This window comes from Octodon degus, unplaced genomic scaffold (assembly GCF_000260255.1).
Source record: "Octodon degus isolate 3935 unplaced genomic scaffold, OctDeg1.0 scaffold00089, whole genome shotgun sequence".
NCBI classification, from domain to species: domain Eukaryota; kingdom Metazoa; phylum Chordata; class Mammalia; order Rodentia; family Octodontidae; genus Octodon; species Octodon degus.
Window position 1 is genome coordinate 3,426,435 of NW_004524665.1, and position 14,937 is coordinate 3,441,371.

At 44.6% G+C, this 14,937-nt stretch overlaps 1 protein-coding gene across 4 annotated transcripts in view; it reads left to right on the forward strand.

The window, feature by feature from the left end:
* Eif4e2 (eukaryotic translation initiation factor 4E family member 2) overlaps positions 1 to 14,937 on the forward strand; it is a 29,015-nt gene that overhangs the window by 3,825 nt on the left and 10,253 nt on the right. For 2 of the 4 annotated variants that reach the window (XM_012516044.2, XM_023722199.1), the window contains exons 2-6: positions 3,552 to 3,666; positions 5,282 to 5,416; positions 7,950 to 8,054; positions 9,951 to 10,103; positions 10,192 to 10,328. In XM_012516044.2, coding sequence (XP_012371498.1) covers positions 3,552 to 3,666; positions 5,282 to 5,416; positions 7,950 to 8,054; positions 9,951 to 10,103; positions 10,192 to 10,328 — 645 coding nt within the window. Of the gene's footprint in view, positions 1 to 3,551; positions 3,667 to 5,281; positions 5,417 to 7,949; positions 8,055 to 9,950; positions 10,104 to 10,191; positions 10,329 to 11,957; positions 12,223 to 13,341; positions 13,610 to 14,937 lie in introns of those variants that run through there. The other 2 variants (XM_004637319.2, XM_023722198.1) reach the window with 2 other exon arrangements.

Below are 14,937 nucleotides of genomic sequence, written 5' to 3' on the forward strand. Positions count from 1 at the left end.
CACACACACACACACACACACACACACAATGAATGGATGTTAAAAAAAGAAACTCTCCTACCAATTTGATTTGAAACTGTCTCATCACTATTTGTTTCTCAATAAAATTTATGGAAAAAAAATTTTAAAAAGTCACTCATTAGTATTCAGTGTGGCAGTGGTTACAAGCCAGTGAGTAAAGAATCATCAATAATAAGAAAAACAAGGGCCAGTGAGATAACTCAGTGGACTGAGCACCTGCTTAGGCATGTGCAGAGACCAGGGTTTGATGTCTGGCACCACATGCAGCACTGACCCGCCCCTGAATGCACTGAGCCAGTCACTGAGTCTGGGCGCATACCTGTAATCCCAGCACTGGGGAAGTTGAAAACAGGAAGATCATTGTGAGTCTAAGCTGCATAGTGAGACTTTACCAAATACATAATTTTTTTTTTCAAAAAAATGATTTGTGCACAAGTAATAAAATAATTTATCACTTCGTAAAAATAAATAAATAAAATAAAGAACACTAACCTCCTTTACATTTTGGGTTCTGCTTCTGTCCATGTAACCAAAGGGTGTGATTCCTTTGGGGAGCGTTGCAGGGAATATAGACCTGTCAAGTCCTGAGATCCTGCTGCCATTGATCCTGTTGGTGTATTTTCAGATCTTGGTTTTCTAGGTGCCATGCTTGATTTTTGTCACTGTTTGTTCTATATGATAGACTTTTGATCCATTCTTTATAAACTATTGTCTGAGTCACTTATTTGGCACTTATCACCTTGTTTAAGAAATCTATTAAACAGACCTTTATTTTATATTACTGTTTGATGTTGGACATTCAAAGGTGAACTGGATCAAGTTCCAACCCACACATATCTGGTCTAGTTCAGAGAGTGTGAAGAAATAGCTAAGCAGAAGAAGCCCAGTGAGCTAGCCAAAGTGCCGTTTAGTTTGGATACCCTCCAATGCAAGTTACCTGCCTGAGTCTTCAGAGCACTGAATTTTCATTCTGGGCTGTACCTTGGCTCACATCCTGCCTTAAGTTGGGAAGACAACCTCTGGGAAAGAGATTGTAAAAGATATGCCTAAGTGTAGGCTTAAAGGGTAGGATGGTAACTAACTCCACCCTTGAAAAATAAAAGCACTAGGGTAGGGCTGGCAAGATAGCTCAGTGGACTAAGTGCCTGCTTAGGCAAACATAGGGACCATGCTGGCGCTGGCCCCGCCCCCGGACATGCTGAGCCAGGTTCACTACAAGTCCAAGCTGCGTGGTGAGACCCTGTAACAACCAAATACATTGAAGGAAAAAAAAAGCACTAGGTGAACTTACATTTTCTGGTTTAGAAGGGAGTGAGGAAGGAGTCTGGAAATCACAATAACATCTTTTTCCTATCACATTATTTCTGTTAGTCTATATCCTAGTAGAGATTAGCAGAACTACTACATAAACAAAATATATATTCTTTTCTTGAGATTAGCAAAATAGGAATGATGGGATGGCTACCTTTCTTCAACCAAGATCTAATGGAGAGGACCACAGAGGCTTTAATGTCAGTTGGAAGCAGAGAAGAGAGGAAATGGTTTGCTTCCCTAGAGTGTGTTCTATAGAAAGAAGAGTAGAAAATCCCAGGCACTGTTTTGGGGGTGGGATGGGGGTGCTGGCCGAGACAGCATCATCAGGCTATCTGTAAACGTATGTGGAAGTTCAGAAGAGGGGAACCGGACATAGCCTGTACTGGGAGATGTTTCTAAGAGAAATTGAGTCCTGCAGGACAGTTAACTAGGGGAGGAGGCAGAGCATAACTGAGTAGTGAGATTGAGAAACGGCATTTAGATTAATACAACTGGAGTGAAAGGAATTTGTGGGGAACAGGCAGGAGATACTTTTGGAGCTTGTGGACAGAATAAGGTCTTTGCACCATACTGAGGCATCAGTGCCTGTGTAGCCTCGTCTTCTTCCTCCTCCCTGCTCTTCCTCCTCCTCTTCCTCCCCTCCCCTCCTCTCTCCTCCTCAGTGAGGTCCTTGGGGACAGGCACACTACTAGATTTGGTAAGTAGATTTAGTAAATGTAATTTTTAGCCACCAGGGCTTGTGTACTAGGCAAGGGTCCTTTTGAAAAGGAAAACAAACAACATAGGTTTAATAGAGAGGAGGGTGTCTTTAAGCACAGGCAGTGATCTGCCAGAAGTTCAAGGAGTCTGAACAAAGTCAGAAGGTAGCAGCATTAGTGACAGCCAACTCCACCCTCTCTCCTTTCCAGCACCATCCTCTTTCCCTCCATTTTTTAAATTTATTTATTTGTTTGTTTTATTTTCCCATGTCTTGACTCCCTCATTGCTTTTATTGTGTGGTTCCTCTATAGCTGTCCAATGTCCTAAGTCTATGGTCTTTTCTCTGCCTCAGTGAAATGCTGTGGGAGAAATCTCATATTTTGAGCAAGGCCATGAGGCATAGATCACTGGTCAAGCTGGACTACTTCTGCTTTAGGTAATAAGTTAAACCCAGAAAGATTATTCTGGAGAAAATCCATGATGAGTGAATGGTCCAACTCAGTATTTGATTTTTTCTTTCATTTAATTTAATGTTTATTTGCTATCCTTTTGTCCTGAGTGCCAGGGCTGTTGAGATGATATAAGACAGTGCTCCGAGGGAACCCACTGCCCAGTAGAAAAGCACAGGGGAAGCATGGCATCTCATCTGAGGCTGCAGGGTAGTGTTTGTGAGTGGCCCCCATGTGGGAATACAGGCTGCTGGGGGAGTCAGATTCTACAGGAACTTACATGTCATTGTACTTTGTCCTGGAGAATGGGCATCAAAAGAACAGGGACCGTCAAGTGTCTTGAGGATAAAGTGAAATCATCAGACTTAACTTTTTTTTTTGGGGGGGGGCAGAACCGGGGATTGAACTCAGGCCTTTGTGCTTGCAAGGCAAGCACTTATTCCACTGAGCTATCTCCCCGGCCCCTGACTTAACATATAGAAAGGTAATGATGGTGACAGGTGGAGGATGGGTACAGAGCAGAGATTTGTGTTAGGGAACCTGTTTCAGGACTTATCATAATTAAGGTAACAGAAGAACACCTGAGCATAACACTGGGGAAGGCTGGAGGAGGTTGGTTGGCAGATATAGATGGGTACATTTTTAACCTTTATTCATAGTGTTACAGAGGTTAGTACATAAACTTCTCATTATTGACTTTTTAGCAAAGAAAATGATTCTGTAAGCTGTTTTGAGGGCTGGGGAGATAGCTCAGTAGAATAAGCACCTGCCTGGCTGCAAGCGCAGGGTCCTGAGTTCAACCCCAATACCACAAAAAATAAATAAATAAGCTGTTCTGTTGTATGGCTTGTTAGAAAATCAAAAGACAGTATTCACAGGTTAGCTGGTGAGCATTTCATTTTATTAGCCTCCTAGTTTGTGTCTCTAGATTCTTTTGTCCTCTCAGTTGCATCTCATGGGCCGATGTTTTGAGCGACTTTAGGTTCCATAGTTTGTATGACCTTGGGGCTTTGTTAGGTACCAGGAATCAACTTGGTCATGAAGTAACACTTTTTCTATGCCATCCAGCTTGAAAGATGATGACAGTGGAGACCATGATCAGAATGAAGAAAACAGCACACAGAAAGATGGTGAGAAGGAAAAAACAGAACGAGACAAGAGTCAGAGCAGCAGCAAGAGGAAGGTGTGTTTTGTACTTAAAACAATCTGTTCATCTGGAAGATACCAGGTTAAACTTGATGGTGTCCTGTTTATAGTATCTGGGTTTGTTTTGTTTTGTTGAAACAGTCTCACTCTGTAGTATAAGCCCGGGTAGGCTTCAAACTCATGGTGGTCCTCCTGTCTCAGTCTTCTAAGTGCTGGGATTACAGGCATGCACTATCACACTTGGCTGTTTGTTTGTTTGTTTTTTAATGATTTTGTAATCCCTGGAGTTCATTATGGGATGGAAAAGAAAAAATTTAGAGAATGAAATACAGGTAAATTGGTTTTTCCCTTAAGACATCATTGATGGAAATCAGTATTTCTTCTAAAATACTGAGTACTCTAGAGGCGCCAGCATTTTTTTGCTAAGTGCTAAGAAGACCCACAGGTGAATGTGCCTTCAGGTCAAGGACTTTAAGAATAGCTGTAGCAACAGCTGCTGACATTTATTGAGCACTTACTCTGTGCCAGGCACGAGGCACTGTACATCTACAGATTTACTTGATCCTCTCAGCAACCCTTTGGGGTGGTTATTATTCTTCCTGTTTTGCAGGCAAAAAGCTGAGGCATAAGCAGGGCAAGCAGCCTGCTACTCATAAGTGATAAAGAGCATCACAAAGACGGCAGTGGTTGGGCTGCCTGGGAAAATGCTGAAAATAAGGTGGAAACATAAATGCCTATGATATGTGAGGCAGTGAGGTGGGGCTTGTCCTGGGAGGCCGAGGGAGGAAGACTGCAAGTTTGAGTCCAGCCTGGATACTTGGCAACCATCTCAGAATTTAAAAATGGGCTGAGAATGTAGCTCAGGGTGAAGACTGGATCAAATCCCCAGTGCATGGGGCTGGTGAGATGGCTCAGTGGTCTAAAGCACCTATTTAAAAAAACAAGCTTAGCAAAGCACAGGGACCGTGGTTCAATCCCCCAGCACCACATGCCAGCCAGCCCCCGCCCCCTGGTGGGCTGAGCTGAGCTGGCCACACACACACACACACACACACACGCATAAATAAAATAAAAAAAAAAAAACAAAAATCCCCAGTGCAATGCGCGCACACACGCACACACACACACACACACAAATACAAATGTTAAACTGATGGGCTGGCCAGATAGCCTAACAGATTAAAGCACCTGTAAGCAGGCACAGGGGCCAGGGATTCGATCCCTGGGCATGCCGTGCCACCCCCGCCCCCAGGACTCACTGAGGCCAGATTGAGACTAGGTGTGGTGACGCACACCTGTAATCCCAGTGCTTGGGAGGCTGAAAACAGGAGAATCATTATGAGTCCAATCTATGTAGTGGGACCCTGTAGACCCTGTACTAAATACACCCCACCAAAAAAAAAGTAAAAATAATGCCTAATAGTATGAGGTAAAAAGCTATAAAAGTCATAAGAACACAGATAAAGTGCCCTAGGAGTTTAGAATTATTTAACACACTAAGGAAATTGCCTTTGAGCAGACTCTAGTGCAGTGCAAGTAACCGAAGTTGTATTGTAATTGTGGAAGTGATAAAGATGTGACAGTGAAATATTGCTCAGTCTCAGAGCATGTAACAAGTGCCCAAGACTTCACCTAGCTTCTTTGTTTCCCAGGCTGTTGTCCCTGGACCGGCAGAACATCCCTTGCAGTACAACTACACTTTCTGGTACTCCAGGAGAACCCCAGGCCGTCCCACCAGCTCACAGAGCTATGAACAGAATATCAAGCAGATCGGCACCTTTGCCTCTGTGAGTACTTGGGGCAGAGAGGAGTAACAGAGTGTGTGCTGGTAGAATACTCCTGCCTGTGTTTAGCAACCTCCTTAACACTGTTTTCTTACTGGTCAGATTTGTTCATTCCTAGGTTTCTCATCAGATGTCCATAGTTAATAAGTAAATAACAAATATGAGAGTAGTGGTTTTGAACAGAAGGACATGTACATGAATGATGTGTAACTGTTTTCTAAGTAGATAGTCTTTTGTTTTGTTTTGGCTTTTTGTTTTTTTGTGGTTTTTTTGGTGGAACCAGGGAATGAACTCAGGCCCTTGTACTTGCCAGGGAAGTGCTTTAGATAGTCTTAATGTACAGAGTCACATAGGGGATACAGAACATGAAGTTGGACAGTAAAGTTGAAAGCAAAGTTTGGAATTTTTTTTTTTTTTATTTAAGAGTTTCCCATTAAGATTTTGGCTATGATAGTGATTATGCATAAAGTAGAATCAATTTTCTATGTGCAGAAAGAAAACGAAATCTCTAATAATTGCTTTTATGGTTGCCATCATACAAAGTGTTCGGCTTTAGCTCATCTCCCGCAAGTGACTAATTTGTGAACCTAGAGACTATGACTACAGGTGACACCATTCTTGTTTGATAAAGATCATTACTCACCTTTGTGTGCTGTACATTCTCTCGAACTTATTAAGATTTTGTCTTTTTTTTTTTTTTTTTTTTTGGTGGAATCGGGGGTTGAACTCAGGCCCTTGCACTTGCCAGGGAAGCACTTATTGTACTGAGCCATATCCCTGGCCCTAAAGATTTTGTCTTGTTTGAAATACAAAATCTAGAAAAGAATGCAGTACTAAAATTACAGATACTGCAGTAAGCTAATAAGCTGAGGCAAGAGAGTTGCTGTGAGTTTGAGGCCAGCCTGGGCTACAAAGGGAGTTCACAGTCAGCCTGAACTGGATAGCAAAACCCTGTCTCAAAAATCAATAACAGCAGGAAATGACTCTCAATATTAAGTTCCTTACAGAGAAGCAAGCTGAGAGGCTAAGTTTGCAAAACCTTTTTCACATCCAAAGTAGCGTTTTCCAATGGTTCTTAATCCAAGGATTGAGTATTGTTTAAAGGTTCTGGAAATCAGGGTCTCTCAAGAAGACAGTGTCCTGGGCCAGCCAGATAGCTCAGCAGACTAAAACTTCTGCTTAGGCAGGTGCAACAACCAGGGTTCTAGGGTTCAATCCCTGGCCTGCCTTGCCAGCCCCGCCCCCAGGGTGCGCTGAGACTAGGCTTGGTGGTGCACGTCTGTAATCCCTCACTTGGGAATCTGAAAACAGAAGGATTACTACACAGCTGATCTATGTTGTGAGACCTTGTAGGCCCTGTACTAACATACAGAAGAAGAAGGGGGAGAGGGAGAGAGAGGCGGAGGAGGAGGAAAAGGAGGAGGAGGAGGAGTGGCGGCGATGACGACAGTGTCCTGAATGGGAAAGGGCAACTGGACTGGTCTGCCCAGTGCTGCTCTTTCCTGGTGCTTGGCTCTGTGCTGGACCAGCATGATGAGTTTATAGAAAATGGTGCCTATCTTCCTGAAGTTGGACAGTAAAGTTGAAAGCAAAGTTTGGAATTTTCTTTTTTATTTAAGAGTTTCCCAACTCTTATAATGTATAAGTGAGCATACATTTAAGAATAAAAGAGAAGTCTAGTTTTCTAACAGTTTGAAGGAAGAGCAAGGAGAAAAATAAGTTTTCCAAGGAGAAAGATTTAAGCTGGGCACAGTGGTGTACACCTGTAATCCCAGGACTCAAGGCTGAGGCAGAAGAATTGCTGTAAATTCAAGGCCAGTCTGAACCACAAAGGGAGACTTTGTGTCCAAAACCAAAATGAAACAAAGAACAAAATACTTAAACCATAGCTGAGAGGCTAAGTCCATTTGGATTGTGCTGGCCTTATTAGCAACAGCACCCCGTAGTAGTAATATGAGGTTGATTCTGTCATTTATGCTCAATGAATAAACATAACTAGGCTATATTTCATTCCAGCTAACACTGTATTTGTCAGTTAAACAATTTTTGGTCAAGAATTGCTTTCGTTCCAAGAATGCATTTAGGTTGAAACTATGTGGCACTTAACATAGAAGGTCACTATTTTGTAAAATGCGGGTCCTCCTAGTGTGTGTAACAATTGCCCTGCACCTCTGATAGGAAAGTGTGTACCCATGTGGTGAAGCTGGGTAGCATTTCTCACCTAGAGTTTATTCTTCTGTTGCTGGTAATATGTTGTTCTTTGGTCCAGCTATATCACATGTGTTTCCTTTAATATGTTTTGCTTTTCACACAAAGAAAACGAGCTGGGGATATGGCTTAATGGTAGACCTCTTGCTTTGCATGCACAAGGTCCTGGGCTCAATCCCCAGCACCACACATACAAAAGACAGCTGTCACAGAGTGCTTTCTGTGCTTATGGTCTTAAATAAACCACAGACCTTTAGGTGCATTTTTTTTTTAAAAAAAAAAAAAAGGAAAGCTATATCCTTTGTACTCTGGGGTCTTCTCTCTGCAGGTGGAGCAGTTCTGGAGGTTTTATAGCCACATGGTACGTCCTGGGGACCTGACAGGACACAGTGACTTCCATCTCTTCAAAGAAGGAATTAAACCCATGTGGGAGGTAAGGACTGAGGGCCTCTGCTTTTCGTTTTTCTTTCTTTCTTTTTTTTTTTTTTTTTTTTTTTTTTAATCTTGTGCCAAGATTAAAACTGTTTTAAAAGACATCTTCAAAACTGCAACCCTAAGAGCCAGGCATGGCGCCTGTAATCCCATCACTCATGAGGCTGAGGCAGGAGGATCAGTTTGGAGTTTGAGACCAGCTTGGGCTAAGTGAGCTCAAGGCCAGTCTGAACTGCATGGCAAGACCCTGTTTCAAAAAGACCAAGAACAACCTTAGATAGGTGTTATAGCATACTCCTATAATCCTAGTATTCAGGAGGCTGAGGCAGGATAGTTGCTACAAGTTCTGAAGCTAACCTGAGCTACATAGTGAGTTGAAGCCTAGCCTGAACTGCATAGTGAAATTCTGTCTCCAGAAAAAACAAAACAACAACAACAACAAAAGAAACAACACTGCAACATTATTGGATGTATCCTGGGAACTCATACCCCTAGGGAAAGGCACAAATGCCATTGTGTGTCTGCATTGGTTGGTATTGGGTTGTTTTAATGATGGTGTTACCATTCAAATGGTATTATTCAGCATTAAAGTTTGTTTGGTTTTTTTTTTTTTTAACTGATCTTATCCCTATAAAACTCATCTATGTCTATGTTTAACAATTTTTTTTGTTTTCTTTCTGTATTTTAGGGAAGGGTCTAAAAGGTGTTCAGGATCTCATTACTAGATCGGAATCTCCTTTGTACAGCTTCCCAAGAGCTGGGATTACAGGCACCCGTGCCACCCACGCCCAGTCTCAATCTCAGCGTACCCCAGTGGCGGGGCTGGCATGGCAGGCCTGGGGATCGAACCCCCAGCCCTTGTGCCTGCTTGCAGGTGCTTTAGTCCGCTGAGCTATTTGACTGGCCCTGTGTTGAACAGTTTTAAATAGTGTCTCTGGTGTGAGAAACTGAAAGTGTATATAAGAACTAAACTATATAATAGATATTGTGAAATAAAAAGAAAATGTTCAAATGGAAAGGGGAGCTGGGGAGGGGGAAGGAAGGGAAAAGAAAGAAAAAAATGGAAACAAAGCTTTTGTAAATAGGGAGGGGAAGAGGGGTTGAAAAGAGGGTGGGGGGGTGGGGGAAAAAGCATCAAGATGTATCCTGTACAGGTAAAGATTCCCTGTGATCAGTTTGATTGTTATATATACCTAAACTGCACCAGTAAACTTAATTAAACAAAGGTGGTAACTCGAGACCCAAAGCTCAGCTCTGTGATCTCTTCGCAGAGCCATTGCTGTCACTGCTTCCATGACCCTGCACAGCGCTGGCCTTCCCAGCCTCATTTCTCATCCTCCAAATCCTTCCTTCCTTGTAGTAAGACCCCCTCATGTGTCCCTGCCCTGTAGTTTGTGTACAAACGTGCTCCTCCCAGTGCCTGCATGTCCTCCCACACTGCCCGTCAGCCGCTTCTGTGAGTACTCTGTTAACTCACTGCATGTCTCCCAGCAGCTCTAGTTGGTCTCCATGACTGTCATCACTCTCTTGTCAGTCTCTGCCACTCTGGGTCTGAGTAGAGAGTGGGCTTCTTGACTGTACATATACATGATGACACTCAGTGAACTTTTAACAAATAAAATGATGGTGTCTTTCAGATCTGACATTACTTTTGTTCCTAAAGTAGTTCTGATAAGAGTATTCTTTTAGGAATATCTTTGTAGCCATCTTTTGAAACAGCATGTGCTAAATATGCCTGCTTTTTTTTCTTCCCAGTTTCTTCCTAGTCCTGCTACATTATTTTCTATAAGTTGCATAATCCCAGTATTCAAGAGATTCTTCTTGGCTTTTCACTGTTTTTATGTGAAAGAAGCTGTGAACTGTTATTTGAACTTGAACATTTTCTGTCTTTTTATAGGATGATGCAAATAAAAATGGTGGCAAGTGGATCATTCGGCTGCGGAAGGGCTTGGCCTCCCGGTGCTGGGAGAATCTCATCCTGGCCTTGCTGGGAGAACAGTTCATGGTTGGGGAGGAGATCTGTGGGGCTGTGGTCTCTGTCCGCTTCCAGGTAAGCACCCGGCCAGTCTGTGTTCTTGTGTTGCCCTGCTGTCCTCACTGCCTCTGGTTTGCTTGCTGATGCCTTTGCTCTCCCATAGGAGGACATTATTTCCATATGGAATAAGACTGCCAGTGACCAAGCAACCACAGCCCGAATCCGGGACACACTTCGGCGCGTGCTTAACCTACCTCCCAACACCATTATGGAATACAAAACTCACACCGACAGCATCAAGTACGTGTTGGGGGTGCTGGGGGGGACAGGCCCCTGAACTTAGCAGAAGTAGCTCCGTAGTTGGGCCCAGAGGCGCACGGTTGTCCAGGAGATTGGCTTGTGGAGAGGAGACAGACCAGACGGGCCAGCCCCTCCATGGCTTCTGGCCATGCTGTGCAGGTGTTGTTGGCAAGGCTCCCTGCCTCCCTGCACCATGGGGTGCTTTGGGGCAAAAAGCCCTTCCACAGCAACCCAGTTCCACCACCTGCACTGGCTTCATTTCTGTAGGCTGTCTTGTCTTTCCCACGCTAACCACTACCTAAAACAAAAGGCAAAGCGCTTTTATTTATCTGGCTGGTTTTTTATTTTTAAGATAATTTCACTGAACAATAAAGTCCTCTTCCCTGCCCATCCTTCACCTCCCTCTTGCATGTCTGTTTAACCTGTTAGCTTTAGTCTGTTTTCTTTGTCCTGGGAAATTAACTTCTTAACAGGCCTGATGCCTCCATTTCCTTAGGTGTAGAGCTAAAGTTATAGAGAAGGCAGGGCAGTGTATGAGGGAGGAGAAAAGCTTTGAGAAGGGAAAAGCTTTGAGATTTCCTCAGGACTCAGGCAGCGTAGCTGTCCATCCACACGAAAGTCACTGGCAAGCTTCCTCCTTCAGTGATCAAGGATTGGAAACAAACACAGGTTATGAGGAAGGCTGTGGGAGTCAATGCCAGATTGTTTCCTCTGGCCCCAAATCAGTATGTACCTTCGGCAAGTTCCACTGCAACTCTGCTTCAGATTCCCCAGCTATATACTGGGAACAGTAATGCTTCGCCTACCAGGACTGTGAGGAGGCTGATGTAATCTTTATAACCTAAGGTCCTCAGGGAGAAAGCTCTTAGTGGGCCAAGCATGTTGCTGTCATCACCATCGTTAGTAATATCACCATCATGCGGTTCTTATTAAAGACTAGTGGTGAGCCCAGTGACTGTTCAGCAGCATACCATTTGGGAATCTCTTTCCCATGCATTTGTAGGCGGAGTTTGCTTCTATCAGCTTGGTGCTTGCCAGAATGGCCTGGCATATTGCCACGGGCGTTGGTCTATAATCATGTGGCTGGCTGTGACCATTCTAGCCAACAGCAGTCACTGGCCAGCCCTGGCCCCAGGGCTAACCTTGGCAGCCGGTGTGAGTGCTGTGTTCCTTAGCCACATCTGCCTTACTCTCTGTTCTGGGGCACTGGTAGTTTCCACCCTCCTGCCAAGTTCTGTTCAGGCTGGAAAGACTTGTTTGTAGAATTCTTGTTTCCAAGATTTTCCAGTTTTCCCCTACCCTACAAACCCAAAGCCAACTTCGCATGTAGATAAGAAAGGGAAGGAGGTATTTTTCATCCACTCTCCTCTCAGGGTTTTCCCTTCCTGATCCCCAGAGGTGATTCATCCTGACTATTGTAGAAACATGCACAAAGCCTTCTAGAGTCCAGCAAAGCCTGTGGCCCTTTTCTTAGTCTGACAGAGGGGCTGGCCTGCTGTACTGCCTTCTCCAGAGCATATCTCGGGCTGCAGCCATGAGGCGAGAACACCCTCCTCCAGATCAGACGCCACCTTCCCTCGCGTCCCTCTCTTTCTTCTCCCATTGAGCCACCTTTTGCACTTCCACTAGAATGCCAGGCAGGCTGGGCCCCCAAAGGCTCCTTTTTCCAAACCTCTGGAAGCCGCGGTTGAATGTGCCATGACCCTCTCCCTCTCTGGATGGCACCATCATTGAAGCTGGCATCATCGGAGTCCCTTGTTCTGTTGGTGTGCCTCCTGGAAGACCCTTCTGTGCTGGACAAGAGGAATGGAAGAGCATGTTATGTTTTGAGTACAGGCTGACTCACAGCAGCTACGACCACAGCTGAGATCACAAATAAACGGTGCTAAACTAGCTTGTCTCATGCTCTTGCTGTTTATGGTGCATCAAGATGTGGCCTTTGGACTGACTGTCACCATATTAAGGGATGCAGGGTCATCTGGGGAATGCAGCCTCATTTCGATGAGCCCACCGTGTAGTGTTGTTTGGTACGTGGACCCAGGACTACTGAAGTCTGACGTAATAAGAACATGTAGTTCTCAAAAAGACCCATTCCATGGCACTTGAGTTTAGCTCCTATCTGGTCACATTGATGCCCAGGCCAGAGTGGTTTCTGATTTTGAATTCTGCTTGAAAGTTTGTGAAGGTTGAGAAGGAGGATCCTTGGCCTTCGCTTTGCTGGTTTCTATTTGCCTTTGCCTTTACTTTAGAAAAATCTCTTGCTTAGAGGTAAAGCCCTGCTTCCATCCATGTGTGTCTGCACACATGAAAGCATCCTTGCTTTGTGCTAACAGTGTTTTCACTGGTACCAAAGCCGCCCAGACCCCAAGCTCTTTGTCAGCTTCCTCCCTTCTGCTTTCCTCATAGAGCCAAATCATCTTGTTCTTGGAGGTAGCGTGCGTGCACAACCTCAGAGGTGTAACCCTCCTTCCCACAGCCCAGGCACCTTGATCTTGGGTCGGGTAGGGATGGGCCTTTGTAACTGGACATGCCAGCCTTGCAGCTCTGTGTTTACCACAGCTTGCCCTTTGGTGCTTAATGTGCATGCAGAGCCTCTACAAGCCCCGTTACCTTCTGTTTTCTTAGCAGCCATCCCCGCAAACGAACGGTTATCATTTTTGTACATCTTGGATGGGACTCCTCTGGAGGGTCTGTGGAAGTCCTGTGATGTTGAGTTGTCCACAGCTACAGTGGCACCAGTGCCTGCCCTGCTGTGGCTGACCCCAGGCTCCTAACAGCAACTGAGATTAGCACCTCAGACTCAGCATTGTGGGGGTGTTTGTTGTGTTGTTTCTGTTCACTACATCCCCTAAATTGATTGAAGTACTTAGAAAATGAGCGATTTGCTGGAAAATAGACCCATTCTCTGTTGTTGGCCTCTATCAAAGAATGAGCACCTCGGGCCCTTGCCCTGCCTTCTACTGTCTCATTATGTGCATTGACCTGAACTTCAGCCACAGTGTCTGCCCCACAGGATGAACATGGTGTCACCTTCCGGAGCAAAAGTCAATCATGCAGCACCAGCCTGACCTTGAGCGCCCCCCTCATCCCACCCTGGTCATTGTGAAATTCTACCTTACTCTGTGCCCATGGCCATTCCATAGATATGCCCCTGTTTGAGATTTTTGAGACTTCCAAAACAGTGAAGGCAGAGCCAACAGTGGTCCTGACAAAGACCTCCAGAGGTGAGGACTGCTGAAAGGGTATGATTGGTTCTACCCAGCACTGCGCCTCCAGCTTGCTGTCTCTGTCATTTTGGGTCTTTCACCTGTTTGTCTTCCTAGCATCCCACCGCCATTGCTGTGACCTTTTCCTGCTGTACCCCTGGGTGAGCCCAGAGAGGTCCATCGGCACACAGAAGGGGTGATGGGCTGCTTTGCTGTGGAGGGCTTTGTCCTTGTCTGTGCTTTATCCTCCTGGGAAATGCAGAGCTTGGGAAATGGCAGTTTTGCTTCTGTTGTGGCTTGTTTTAATGAAACGAGATCACACTTGAGTTTTCACTGCTTTGTGTCTTTACAAGTGTCAAGTGACTTTTGTATCTCTGCTTTGAGGAATGACATGACAGCCATAATCAAGGGGCCAGTAGGATAGAGCTGAACACAGGCTATCTAAAACAGCCTATATTGCGAGGAAACCCCTCTGGAATAGTCCTGTAGGTTCCTGTGTGCCTCTGACTTGGAGTGGAGAGGAAGACAGGGCTGCCTTCCCATTATGGACCATGGTGCAGGGCAAGCCTGACTGGCTTTCTCTTCAGTGAGGTGAAGGTAGGGGGCTCCTCCATCATGTCTAGATATCACTGATACACAAGCAAGGTCCAAGGCAGTTCTGAGTGCTCACCAGAATTATTGCTGGCCTGGCTTTTTGTTTTTGAGCTGTACCACCACACTGATCCTCCAAGCCCACGAAGGAAGTAAAGGTTGACAGGAGGCACTGGGCTGGCTGGGTGCATGGCTCTGATCCTTGAGGGTTTAGACTGGTAGAAGACAGTACAGTTACACAGGACTGAGATCTTTCTGCTCTCAGAATTTGCTCCCTGGTAAGTGAGCTGGGGCAAGTGGACTAGAAAAGGTTCTTTGTTACTCTGCCATTGGAATCTGGTTAGAATCTCCTGTAGACTATATTAGTCTCCATTTTTTTCTGTTTTTAGAAACTCCAGTTATAAGACACTACTGGATATACTTAAGTTGTTCTTTCTTACCTTTAAAAAAAGAAAAATTTCAATATTACCTAATCTGTCTGGGATACCAGGATAGAAAATAGCTACTCCACTCATAACTCACTGGCCCATAAAAAGTGACTATACCAAAGGTTTTTGCCAACTTTTATTTCCAGTGAACCGGCAAGAAAATTTCTGAAGCCAGATTCTTCACATTGACTTTTCACGTACAGTAACTATATTTCTGAAGGAACTAGGAGAGCAGTTTAACACTGATGTGGATTTGAGGGACTCTAAAGTCCACTTTAAAGATCTTCACTCAGTAAGCTGCTTGGTGTAGGCTAGTGTATTAGGTATGGGCCTTTTCTGGAATCAAAAAGAGCTCAAGCTTTAATGCAGCTGTATAATTTTTTG